This window comes from Eulemur rufifrons, chromosome 14 (assembly GCF_041146395.1).
Source record: "Eulemur rufifrons isolate Redbay chromosome 14, OSU_ERuf_1, whole genome shotgun sequence".
Classification (NCBI taxonomy): domain Eukaryota; kingdom Metazoa; phylum Chordata; class Mammalia; order Primates; family Lemuridae; genus Eulemur; species Eulemur rufifrons.
The window spans coordinates 34105055-34118858 of NC_090996.1; the positions used below are offsets into that span (position 1 = coordinate 34105055).

General features: G+C 41.5%; 1 protein-coding gene across 1 annotated transcript; it reads left to right on the top strand.

Annotated features, from left to right (window-relative positions):
* The first annotated feature begins 220 nt into the window (after positions 1-220).
* Positions 221-4719, top strand: ZNF597 (zinc finger protein 597). The gene is made up of 4 exons (XM_069486217.1): positions 221-302; positions 455-546; positions 1362-1488; positions 3198-4719. The coding sequence occupies exons 2-4, from the start codon at positions 514-516 to the stop codon at positions 4292-4294; spliced, it is 1257 nt and encodes a 418-aa protein (XP_069342318.1). The 5' UTR covers positions 221-302; positions 455-513; the 3' UTR covers positions 4295-4719.
* Positions 4720-13804: the final 9085 nt, after the last annotated feature.

Below are 13804 nucleotides of genomic sequence, written 5' to 3' on the forward strand. Positions count from 1 at the left end.
AAAGAAGGAAAACTACATCTCGCCCCTGCCCAGGGCGTGATGAGTCCTCGGTTGAAGTGTCCGATTGGTCAACACAAAAGAAGGACTGCCCCCTCGGGTGCACCCTGACCAATCAAAGGGCAGATGGCCAATGCGGCAAGGGGCGGGTCGCTTCCGGCGGCTTTCCCCGCAGCTCTGCGTGGGGGAGCATGGGAGCGTGGGAGTTTTGCGGTGGCCGCGGCCTTCGTTGTTGCGTTGCCGTCGGGCATCGCTTTTTGCTGCGTCTGCCCGGGGAACAGGAGGCTGTCATTAGTCCCGGACTGGTAAGCGGGCCCCCTTCTTGGCTGGGCTGGGGAGAGGAGCAGTCGGCTGAGGTTCTTAAAGGATTTGGGCAGAATCGAGCGACGCTGGGGGGTGCGTGGAGAAGCTTTGCAGAAGAACTGGCCCCATTAGGGACTGTTCTCTCCCCTCGCAGCTTTGTCCCGAAGTCCCTGTGGCGACTTGAAGAAGGCACCCCCACCCCCACTTCCCCAGATGGCGTCCGCGCTCCCGACAACCGAGTCCCAGGTGAGATGAGATACCTTTTTTCCGTTCAAGTTCGTTGCTGCTTTCCGGCCTCTGCCTGACCACCTCCTCTGGAGGAGGCTTAGGCATGCCGATCGTGATGGGAGTTTGTCTGATACGCCAAGTAGCCCTTTCACCAAGCTGTCTTCGTTCCTAGACCTGGGACATAGAAGGGGTTTATCAGCTTCTTCCTTTCAGAACCACCAACTGGGAGCAGAGCCCTTTGGAGGAGTCCATAGGAGAGTTTTCTCAAAGTGTCTTTTAGGAACGCTCCTCAAGATTGTAGTTTTTTAGGCTTAAATAATAATAATAAAGCCCTGGTGATTTTTCATCATACCATTAGGGAAGGAAGAGTAGGCCTCACAGTGTAGCAGTGAGTGTCATGGGGAAGAAAAAGAGGGAATAGCAAAGGGAAGGATGTTGGGAGAACCCTGGAACCTTTATCTCTTTTATGATTCTTCCTGGGCTTCCCAGTCTTCTTTTTCTTAGAGCATCCTTACTTAATGGTTTCCATCCCCAAGAGTTGTTGTTCCCCCATCTTTTCTCTTCCAGGAGAGACTACATCATTCCCACAATGTACTGTATTGATCCTTACTCCACTGCCTCAAAATTTATGTCCATGTTTACTCTTTCCTTCCCAACCCCCACCTTACCCCTTAGAAGCCATTAATACCCCATCCCAGTACTCAGGAACGTTTTACACCAAGCCCTTTTCTCCCTTGCATCTGATGTTTCTAGCTCGGCTTAGTCTTCCTAGACTAAGAAAGGGGCTGACCCTCTAGTCTCTTGTACTGAGTTGGGCTGTCATATTGTTTCAGGGACCAATGCTGTTTGAGGATCTGGCTGTGTATTTTTCTCAAGAGGAGTGTGTGAGTCTGCACCCTGTCCAGAGGTCCCTCAGCAGAGATGCCACACAGGAATGTTTTGAGGATGTGGCCTTGATGGGTAAGGCAATTGTTTTTCCTGCATTGCGGAACTTTCATCAGTTCTAGGATGAGGACTTCATGCCTTGTACACATGTTGATATGGTGGAGTGGGACCTGTCCCTGGGTGATTTATGTGGATATGATAATTGAATGAAAGAGCAAGTTTTAAAATATGACATGATTTCTTAAAATCTAGTCTAGTACAGGGACTGTGGTTTTGCATGAGAAGTGACAATATCTGGTAGTCTTGCCAAACATTTGATGAAGTCAATTTACAGTTTTACATGGGAAATCCCATCAGTATAGGTTACTATCATTTGCTAAAGATTGGAAATTGATTTACTCAAGGAGGTGCTGTGCCTTTCTCACCCAAAAGGAACTATATGCAGGTGGATTCCTATGCCTGAGTAGGTTTTATCTCTGACATAGGAATATAGTTTGAGTATGGAAGCTATTCCATAACACATATTTTATATCTTCCACTTCTCTCTTTGTCATATTCATGTTTTCCTCTACCTCGTTGAACATGCGGAATATATTTATAATAGCTATTTAAACATTTTTTTTGCTACCGGTTTTATCATCTGTGTCACTTGCGCATATGTTTCCATTGATTGATTTTTTTCCTAGTTATGGGTCATATTTTCCTGTTTCTTTACTTGCCTGGTAATTTTTGATTGAATGTTGGACATTGCAAATTTTATGTTGTTTGGTAATGTATTTTGTTGTATTTTAAGAACTATTTTTGGACTTTGTTGTGGGACACAGTTACTTGGGGTCAGTTTGATGCTTTCAGGGTGTGTTGTTTTACTTTGTAAGGCTGGGTTCAGATCAGCCTTTATTCTGGGGCTGGTTTGACCTACTGCAAAGGCAGTATTTTTCTGAGGACACTGCTTGATGTCTTATGTGTTAGAGGGTCTTTCCACTTTGGCTGTTGGGAACATGAACTATTGTGTGAACTCTGATTATTGTTCTGTGTATTCCTTCTTGGTGGTTCTTTCTGTGGTTGGGTAGTTTCCTCATGCACTTGCAGATTAGTACTGAGCCAAAGTCTTACTGGGACCCCATGTAGATGCTCTGAGCTTTCTTTCTGGAAGAATATTTGGAAAAATATTAAAAGGAATGCTTTTTGGTAGGCCCAAGTGTTGTCAGCCGTCCTTGTAGGAAGACTGGTATTATTTGTGTGCAGTGCACACAGCAGCTCTACCTTGAACATTCCTCAGTGAGGGGTAGAGAAATTTTGGAGACCTCTCCTGGTGGTAATAAAACTATTTCTGGTAACCTGTGTGTTTCTCTGTCAAGTTAGAAAAATACTCACTTGCCCTTTCTTTCTTAATAAATACGAATCCAATCTCTTTTCCAATTGTAATTGCTCAGCTGTCACTTGAGACAGCTTAAATGATGAAAAATTCTGAAGACCTAAATAGACTAACTGGAAAATTTCACCTCTAGACAATGTCTGCCAAGATTGTCCTTAGTACCTGTCCCACTGGACTCTGACTTAGTTATAGCTATTCTCTGCTCCTCCCCCTTGCAGGTTCACCTAGAGCCGGATCATTTGGGAGGCCGGGAGAGTCTGCTGTCTCCTGATTTTGCATATTTGTCAGTGTCTGGATTGCAGGATAACCCACCAACAGTTTTCTTGTGTACTTTACCTGAGCCTTTTTTCCCCCCAGTACCACTTAAAGGTGTTGTCTATGTTTTGCTTTGTTTTGTTTTTATCAACAGGAGTGGAAGGTGAGACTGAGATGAATCAGCAGTTAAGCCTAGAGTCTATGGAACTTGAACAGCTTTCCCTAGAAGAGTACCCCATTCCTGCATCCCCTGTCCAGTACCTAGAAAGCCTCTCTGAGGATGGAGTTGAAAACCCTGAAGAGAAAATATCAGGTGGAACTCCCCCTTGCAAGAAAAAGTTCATAAGCCTTTTAGTTACCATTGACAACCATACCCCATTAGTAGGACTATCTGAATGTTTAGGAGCCAGAGCACTTTCTGAAATTCTTGAATTTCCCTGGGAAGAAGCCGAAAATGTGTACAAGTGTCCTGACTGTGACCAAAACTTCAACGATAAGTCATACCTTGTTTTGCATCAGAAATTTCATTTACGAGAGAAAACAAATAAAACAAATAAATGTGGTGACTGTGGGAAGATCTTCAGTCATAGAGCCAACCTGAGGGCACACATCAGAATCCATACTGGTGAGAGGCCCTATAAGTGTATCAGGTGCTGTGCCAAGTTTCGCCAGAGGTCAAGTCTGTCCCGGCACATGAAAAGCCACAGGAGGAAGGAACGCTATGTGTGTAACGAATGTGCAGCACGGCATCGGAAAAGCCACACTGCCGAAAAGGCCAGTGAATGTGCTAGCAGTGATAAATGTGTGGATCAGGAAACAGATCTTGTTTTGGATGAGGAAACACAGGTAGTGACCCCTGAGCACCCGCACGTTCACTGCATGAAGACCTTTGAGCAGTCTTCATGTCCTGCTGTCCCCGAGAAGGCCCATAAGGAGGATTCTGAACGTCGCAGTGACGATGACGACAATTTTTTTTCATTCGCAAAATTCAAACCCTTACAATGTCCTGACTGTGACATGACCTTTCCTTGTTTCTCTGAGCTTGTTTCTCATCAGGACACTCATGCGGGGGAAAAGCTCCATAAATGCAAAACATGTGAAAAAAGTTTTACTTCAGAGTCAGAACTTGCAAACCACCAGAAGAGCCACAGGGCGGAGGAGCCTTTTAAATGTACCGTGTGTGGGAAAGGTTTCAGGGTGAAGGCGGATCTCGTTGCTCATAAGCGAACCCATGTGAAACACACAAAGTAAATACAACAAGTGTGAATGATTGGGCTTTTCAGTATCTATACAGTGGGAAATAGTCGCTGTTTATGTGCCAGACACTGTGCTAAGCACTTTATACACATTCCAGGTATACATGGGCTGTCCGGAAAGTATCCAGCCATGGAATATGAAAAACTATGAAAATTATGGTTGGATACTTTCCAGACAGTCCTTGTATTTCATTTTCACCACAACCTTGATTTAGGCAGTATTATTTCTATTTTATAACTGAGGAAACATAATCAATGTGACATTGATTATGTGAATGAAGCCAGCATTCGAACTCAGTTATTGTTCAACTTTCATTTGTATGAGCCAGAATAAGATACAGAACTTTTGTTTAAATTCAGTTTTCATTAAAATGAAGGCTATTGCTAGAGTTCTTTTAATTTTATGTTGTTTCCAAGTCTTAGAAGGAGGAGAATTTATTTATTTTTTTGTCAGTTCTGCAGACATATCTTGGAAAGTAAACGCTTTTATATCCGTTTTATACTTTTTTGGCTATAACTATTTGAATGTAATATTTGTATGAGATTATTTTACTTGTGGATTTTTAGAGGAGATTAGAAGTTTTTTCTCCCCCTGTAAAAAGTTCCCTAAACTAGTTGGTATCTTGATGACTGTTAGTATTCATGGAGTTGCCATTCTCAGATCTGATGTCAGGGGCAGTACTGGCATTTCTGACCCAGTTGTTTGCGAGGAGTTTTGGCAACCTGATTACAGCCCTTCCCTGGAGGCTGCACTTGACTTGGGGAGGAGGGGAAGTACTTGCTCCTCTCTAAGATGATTCACCTCCATACCTCTACTGAAGCACAGTACCTGTCTTCTTACGAGTAATTGTTTTTTTTTATAACTGTTTCTTAGTGAGCATGCTAGATATTTTAGGTATACTATCTAAGTTAATCTTCAGATTAAATCTTGTGACAGAAAAAAGACTGTCCTTGTTTTATAAGTAAACTGAAGCCCTTACAGGGTAGTCAGTACTTGGCCCAGCATACAAAAAATACCACATTATCGTGAAGCTGGCATTTAAACTTGGGTCTCTCTAACTCCCAAGGCCAAGCATCCAGCAACACTGCATCATTTGTTGGCATTCACATCATGTATCAGCACCGCAGGCAGCCAGGGAGGCTGAGATCGGTAGGTGAGGATGGCCATCATCACAGAGGCTGCCCTGTGTACTTGCATCCTGGAACCGCTTCACTCTCCTTGAACTTCACCCAAAGCCTGCCTTACATGTACAGTTATAAAGCAACAGAAAACTCAGGACTTTGAACTCCCATCCCTATCATCAGATAAGAGATTTCAAACTTTGCAGAGTATAGTCCTGAAGGTTTTAGTTGGGTTTTGGTTTTTGAAAAACACCCATAACATTTCCTCTCCATCTCCAAAGACAAATACACGTAGAAAATTGTTAGATTTCATCCACATACTTGGTAATATGTATGTCTTTAGATATTTGTATTATATTTAAATATTGGAGCAAAATATTGTTAAATAGTATGGTTATTAGTGTTAAAGAACCAGAGAATGTTGTAAATATACATTTATATAGAATTTCTCTTTAAAACAAAATTGATTGCATACCTATCAACAAAACAATATTTATACGTGCTTTTGAGTGGGATGTAAGAATGGTCTTACTCTATTTAAATAGACAGTATGAAAGTACAGTATTTGCTAAAATGGAATTATTGCTGGAAAACCTCATGAGCAAAAATAAAGGCTTGTTAAGGACTAACTAGATGGAAGGTAGTACCTGGGAGGTGTTCTTTCTACAGAACAGCAGATTGAGAACTTAGTATACAACATGCTGGCTACTGCAGCTAAGCTCTTAACACTGATCAGGGTAGAAAGACACTGTTCAGGTGAGAGGAAAGCTGAAACCAGCAGCCCTAACCCAGCTCACTTACTCTTCCCCCCTTTTTGTCGTTCTTGCTTGCAGATCCACAGTTGAGACCATGTATTTGTCAAGGTCAGACTTGGCTCTTTATTTCTGATGTCTCCACTCTTAGGATACAGGACATCAGTCTTCCAGGCCTTTATTGTCTTAAATTTAAAAATGAGGCCTTACGATCTTCAGGTCTGTGTGTCTGTGGTACTTTGAATTGTGTAGAAGGATAGTCTCTGGTTAGATTTCTTATTAGCCACCTCTGGGATGTAATGATCTTTTTTAAATATCAACAAGAACACAACCTTCCTGCTCTCTTGCTTCTTCCCTCAGTGGGAGAAACTGGCATGATACCTCACCAGCACTTATGAGGGGCCCTTATATTTCAGTCAAAGACTGAAGAGTTGCAGGGTGGGGCATATAATTGGGAAAGAAGCCCCTGCCAGCAGAGTGGCTACAGAAGTGGAGAGGAATATCTTAGGCACTTGGACAGAATGGGGCTGATAGAAAAGATAGACACTCTCATCCTTTTTTTTTTTCCTCCTAAGAAAGTATAGGGGAAGGTAAGAATTTGTGTCATGCATCCTGTTCTGCACCTCAGTATGGAAATTTGCCTTTCCAATTGAGGCTTCATTCACAACCCCTCATTTTTTTGCAATTTTATTTATTCTCCAGATTATAGAAGATTATGAGACACCTCCATAGAAGAATAGAAAAATAATATTCTTCTAAATAAATACTAAAATACACATGGGTGTACTTAAAGTGACTTTTTGGTATAATATTGTTAATGATTGGTATGCAAAAAAAAAAACAAACAAAAACCTTACCTGAGTGTCAGTTACTGTGAAATGGGCATATTTTCAGTTGTTGCCTTATTGTGCACTTGTAGCTAAAAAAATTTGCTGGATATAATTCAAGCTGCTCTGCCCCCAGGGAATTAAGGGAAAAGATGTGTCTGCTGGTGAGATTTAGGCTGTTTTTATGAAGATGGCTTTTTCATCCTATTTAGTGTCAAGTGATGGAGATCCCATAAAATTGTCGTTGACTCAGATATTATTAGCCTACCATTTTAGGTGCTATTATCAAATACTGGATAAAAGTTAATACAGGAATGAAAAACTAAATACAAGAATTTATTGCTATGTATGGTTAACTACATTTTGCAGCATAGGTGTTGACACACTATGCAGAGTGAAAACTTTGTGCTGAAGAAACTGACTCAAACAAATTTCTTTTTTGTTGTTAGTGCAGTGATGAAAATATGTGTCCCACAGTTCCTTAACATGATTGCTGGAATATCAGGTTCTGCTAAATAGTCATCATTGATGAAAACAGCATTTTCTCAATGGAATTCGGATGTTAGCAGTTTACATTTTGTAATTTAAGAAATTGTAGAATTTATTTCTTGAACGACTTGGACTCAAAATAGTTTTGCTTAGAGCTTTGATACTTCAGGTAATAGTCTATTCACATCTCCTCATTTAACATAGAAAATGACTAACCCAAGAATTCAAGGAGTTAAAACTCAAAACAAATGACATTTCATGGAAGATGCCATTTTGAGTCTTTGCCTCCTGAGATTCCATATATAATTAAGTGGCAATGTTCTGGTGACTGCACCATAAGATGCCATGCAATCTGAAGCTGCAGATCTTGCTCAAAGTAATCTGCACGGTAATACTGCATATGTGTACAAGGAGAGACATAGGTTATAATTTATATGATAAGAGTCTATTTTGAATGTCCATTAAACTTGTTATCCCTGTGGGATTTTAGCAGCAAAGTGTTTTTGCTTTGACCATCTGTTTAAAAAGTAACAAAATGATCTTCATTAGAAATGTATATATATTCATCTGTTTTCGTTTTGTAGATTAGGAGAGCTATTGATCTAATATAAAAATGACCATTACCCATCTTTCTAAGGCCCCTCTGACTACAGGTGTTTTGTCTTGTTTTTAAATTGACATTCCTTCTTACATTAACAGTCTGGAGGAGGGGGATACAATATAAATATTCATCTGTATAAACTTAAGAATGTGCTGTAATCTCTAGTTCCTTTGGATACCTCAGAAGTATATTTGTTGTATGCACTTCTATTTGTGTAATGTTTTAATTTTACTGTTTTTGATGCATTTTCATCAGTCTTAACTCTAGATCGCAAGCTCTCACCAGGCCGTGCTTATGTTTATCTGATGTGCAATTTGTCGTCTAATAAATGCTATTTTATGATGATGCCAAGGAGGTGAACTTTTTTTCTTTTTTTACACTTCAGTGGTTTAGATGGCAATGAAGTGAATTTTGAAGACTGGCGGGATTGTGGTTTGGAGAGGGTGAATGAATGACTTCTTGCCATGAATTAAGTAAAATCGCTTGCTCTCTGGAACTCAGCAGAAAATTCTGGCGTTATTTCGGGAAGACCGCACCAGACGTCGATCGCCTTTCCAGGCTCCAGCAGGAGGAGTACAGGGCCAGGTACCTCTGGTCTCTACAGGGCAGCGACTGCCCGGCGTGGGTTGCCACTTACAGCTGGGCGGCAGGGGTGGAGGCGAGTAGGACTCCCAGGAGGCTTCGCGAAGCCTGGAGGAGATCCCAGGTCTCCAGCCTGGCAGCCAACTGCACAGGCCAGCGGAAGTGGCCGTAAGGAGACTCGCTGCAGCGGGCGGCTGTCCAGGAAGCGGAAGCGGCGAGGCCACTTCCGGCAGCGCCTGCGCACTCCTGGGGAAGTCGGGGTGTCGCGAGAAGTGGGGACGCGGCCACTGGGTTTGGCCAGGCTTCTGTCCTGCGTCCACTGCAGCCTGCTGGGCGGTCTCCGTGTAAGCCGGGCAGTAGGGGTGAGAACATTTGCCGAGGGACTCCTCAGGTCTCGCCCTCCGTGTCAGCAAGAAGGTAACACGGGTGCGACTGTCGAGGACCAACCTGAATCTCCATCCCGTGATTCTAGGCAATGACCGCGCTGAAACAGAAGGAACCTTACGTCACCCTCTCGCCTCTGACCCCACTTCATCGTTGTGAAGGTACAGGCCCATCGGGAATGTGTGTCTCTGGCTTGTTGAAATGGATAGTTTGTATTCTCACTTGTGCTGAGTAGAGTATTATCTTCTCTCTAGAACAAGCACCAGTCTCCTCTTAGGCTTTCGGAGTGTTCCATAGCCGAATTCTAACGTGCTTCTGGTTAGTTGGAACGTACTCTCCATTCACCTTGGGTAGATGGTTTCCCCAACTGAGCTTGGACACTTCCATGGCTACCTCGCTTTAGGTCTAGCTCAGATTTGTCTTCTCCACTGCACTCCAGATTCCTAGCTTCAAGGGTCCCCAAGAGATCGCTAAAACATCAAAACACATGTCCTGGCCAGGTACAGTAGCTGACGCCTGTAATCCCAGCCCAGTGGGAGGCTGAGGCAGGAGGATCGCTTGAGCCCCGGGATTGAGGTTATAGTAAGCTATGATTGTGCCACTGCACTCCAACCTGGGCAACAGAGCAAGACCCTTTCTCAAAAACAAAACAAAACAAAACCCAAAAAACAAAAACCACACATGTCCTTAACTCATGCTTTTAGCCCCAATCTGTTTGCTTCCAGTATGTGGTACCATATCTATACAACTGTTCGTGCTATCAACAGACATTCTTTCTCCCATGTTGCTATGGTTTGAATGTTTGTGTTCCCCTTTATATGTTGACATTCCGATCCCTAAGGTGGTGGTATTAGGAGATGGGGCCTTTGGGAGGTGATTCAGGCAGAGCCCTTGTGATTGGGATTAGTGCCCTTATGAAAGAGACTGCAGAGAGCTAGCTAGTATCTTGCACCATGTAAGGACTTAGCAAGAAGGCACCATCTATGAAATGACCCTCACCACACACCGAATCTGCCAGTGCTTTGATCTGGGACTTCCCAGCCTGCAGAACTGTGAGAAATAAACTTCTGTTGTTTATAAGCTACCCAGTTTGTGGCAATTTGTTATAACAGCCAGAAGGGACTAAGACATCTCCTCTATTCAATCAAGTCCTGTGGATTATACCTCAAAAGTATCAAAAACATGACTGCTTCTATCTCCACCGCCCCACCCTTACCCAACAGTACTCACCTAGGTTGGCTGAAATGGCCCGCTAACCTCATATCACTCTTGTTCTCTGCTGCCAGCACAGCTAGCACATCTGATTATGTCACCATCCAACTTGGCATCGTCCACTGGCTTCCCATTGTCCTTAGGAACATCTAAAATTGTCAACATGACCTTCCTGTTACTTCCCTGCCAGCATCAATTCCAGCTGCTCTCTTCTTTTCTCTCTCCCCCTCTCCAGCTGCACTTTCAGTTCATCGACTATATCAGACTCTTTACTTTCAGAATTGTGCACGTTCTTTTTCTTTTATCTAGAAAATTCCCCTCGATCCCTATCTCCTTTGTTTTACCCTCCTTATAGCAACTACCATGCTTGTAATTGAGTAGTAATTATGTAACTAATAATTTATTAATAATTGTCTCTATATGGTCAGAAACCAGGCACATGCTAGATGCTTAGAATTATGTGTTTATTTTTTTTTTTTTTTTTTTTTTTTTGCGGTGGTGGAGGACAGAGTCTTGCTCTGTTGCCCGGGTTAGAGTGCCATGGCGTCAGCCTAGCTCACAGCAACCTCAGACTCCTGGGCTCAAGCAATCCTTTTACTCGGCCCCCTGAGTAGCTAGGACTACAGGCATGCACCACCATGCCCAGCTAATTTTTTCTCTGTATATTTTTAGTTGTCTGGCTAATTTCTTTCTATTTTTGGTAGAGATGAGTCTCACTCTTGCTGAGGCTGGTCTCGAACTTCTGACCTCGAGCGATCCTCCCGCCTCAGCCTCCCAGAGTGCTAGGATTATAGGTGGGAGCCACCACGCCCAGCCTTAGAATTATGCATTGAATGAATGAAACTTCTATAGCTCTGTCAGTTTTATACCATTGATTGCAGCTAAAAGACTAAAGCAGAGAAAGGGTTTCCTGGATCCTACACAAGGCCAGTTAAGACTGAGAGGGGGTTGTTGTCTTAGGTAATCCAAAGAAATCAACACAGATAGTCAAGAAAAATGAAGAAACAGGGAATATGTTCCAAACCAAAGAAGATGATAAATCTCCAGAAACCAACTCTAATGAAATGGCTATAAGTGATATACCCAATAGGGAATTTAAAATAATGGTCATAAAGATGCTTTTTGAGGTTAAGAGAGTAATGCATGAACAAACTGAGTATTTCAGCAGAGATAGAAAATATGAAGATGTACCAAACAGAAATTATACAGCTGAATACAATAACTTAACTGAAAAGTTCAATAGAAGGGTTCAACAGCAGACTAGGTGAAGCAGTAGAAAGGACCAATTAACTTGAAGACAGGGCACTGAAAATCATCCAGTCAGAGGGGCAAAAATGAAAAAAAAAAAAAGAGTGAAGATAGCTTAAGGGATTTATGGGCCACTGTCAGGCAGCCCAATATATGCAGTATTGGATTTTTGCTAGGGGGGAGGAGGGAGATAGAGAGAGAGAGAGAGAGAGAAATGGACAGAAAATATATGCAAACAGTGGCTGAAAACTTCCCAAAGCTGGGAATGAAATAGAAATCCAGATCCAGGAAGCCCAAGGGACACCATATAAGATGAATCCAAAGAGACCCATACTGAGAAACATTACAATAAAATTTCCAAAAGTTAGAGACAGAATTTTGAAAGCAACAAGAGCAAAGCAACTTCTGTGTGCAAGGAGTATCCCATGAGGCTATCAGCAGATTTATTTTATTTTATTTTATTTTTTTTTTGAGACAGAGTCTCACTCTGTTGCCCAGGCTAGAGTGAGTGCCGTGGCATCAGCCTAGCTCACAGCAACCTCAAACTCCTGGGCTCAAGCGATCCTCCTGCCTCAGCCTCCCGAGTAGCTGGGACTACAGGCATGCGCCACCATGCCCGGCTAATTTTTTTGTATATATATATTTTAGTTTTCCATATAATTTCTTTCTATTTTTAGTAGAGACGGGGTCTCACTCTTGCTCAGGCTGGTCTCGAACTCCTGACCTCGAGCGATCCACCCGCCTCGGCCTCCCAGAGTGCTAGGATTACAGGCGTGAGCCACCGCGCCCGGCCACTATCAGCAGATTTTTAAAACATAAAGCTTGTAGGCCAGAAGTGAATGGGATGATATATACAAAGTGCTGAAAGAAAAAAACCTGCCAGCCAAGCAAACCCATCCTTCAGAAATGAAGGAGAAATAAAGATGTTCTCCAGCAAACAGAGGCTGAGGGAGTTTATCATCATTAGACCTGCCTTACAAGAAATGCTAAAGGGAATTCTCAGGTTGAAACAAAACAATGTGAAGCAGCAACATGAGACACAAAATGTGAAACTCACTGGCAAAGATAAATGTTTAGACAAAACCAGAATATTGTATTGCTATAACAGCAGTGGGCAAACATTTTAATTTTGCTATGTAAGTTAAAAGGCAAAAGTATTTAAAACAACTATAACTATTATGTTGATGGTAACATAATATAAATAGAGGTAAAATTGTGTCATTAATAGCATATAAGGTGAATAGAGGAGTTCTTGCATGCAAGGGGAGTTAAGTTGTTATCAGCTTAAAGTAGACTTATAAATATAAGATATTTTATGTAAGCCCCTTGGTAACTACAAAGAAAACACCTATAGAAGTTACACAAAGATAAAGAGAAAAGAATAAAAACTTATCAATATAAAAAAATGAAACGCAAAAGACAGGAAGAGAGACAAAAGAATTACAAATCAAACAGAAAATAATTAACACAATGGCAATAGTAAATCCTTATCAACAATTACTTTAAATGTAAATGGAGTAAACTCACCAATAAAAAGATAAAGACTGGCTGAATGGATAAAAAAGTAATATCCAACTGTAAGTTGTCTATAAGACACTCACTTTAGATTCAAGGACACACATAGGCTGAAAGTGAAGGGACAGAAAAAGATATTCCATGCAAATGATAATCAAAAGAAAGCAGGAGTGGCTATACTTAGACAAAATGGATTTTACATCAAAAACCATCTCTAAAAACAAAGAAGGTTATTACATGATGGTAAAACAGTTCGGCAGGAAGATATAATAATTGTATATATATGTACACACACCCCTAATATCAAAGCACTTAAGAATATAGAGCAAATATTGACAAATCTGAAAGGAGAAATTGATAGCAATGCAATAATAGTAGAAAACTTCAACACTCCACTTTCAGTAATGGACAGAACATCCATACAGAAAATCAATGAAATGTAGCACATTTGAACAACACTACAGACCAAATTTCCCTAACAGACATGTACAGAACTTTTCACACAACAGAAAAAAAATACACATTATTTTTCAAGCACACACAGAACATTCTCCAGGATAGATCACATGTTATATCACAAAACAAATTTTAACAAATTCAAGAAGATTGAAATCATACCAGGTATCTCTTGTTACCACAATAGAATGAAACTAGGAATCAGTAATAGTAAGAAACAGGAAAATTCACAAATACCTGGAAACTAAATAACACACTCTTGAACAGCCACTGGGACAAAGAGGAATTAAAAAAGGAATAGATGCAAAAAAAGTACT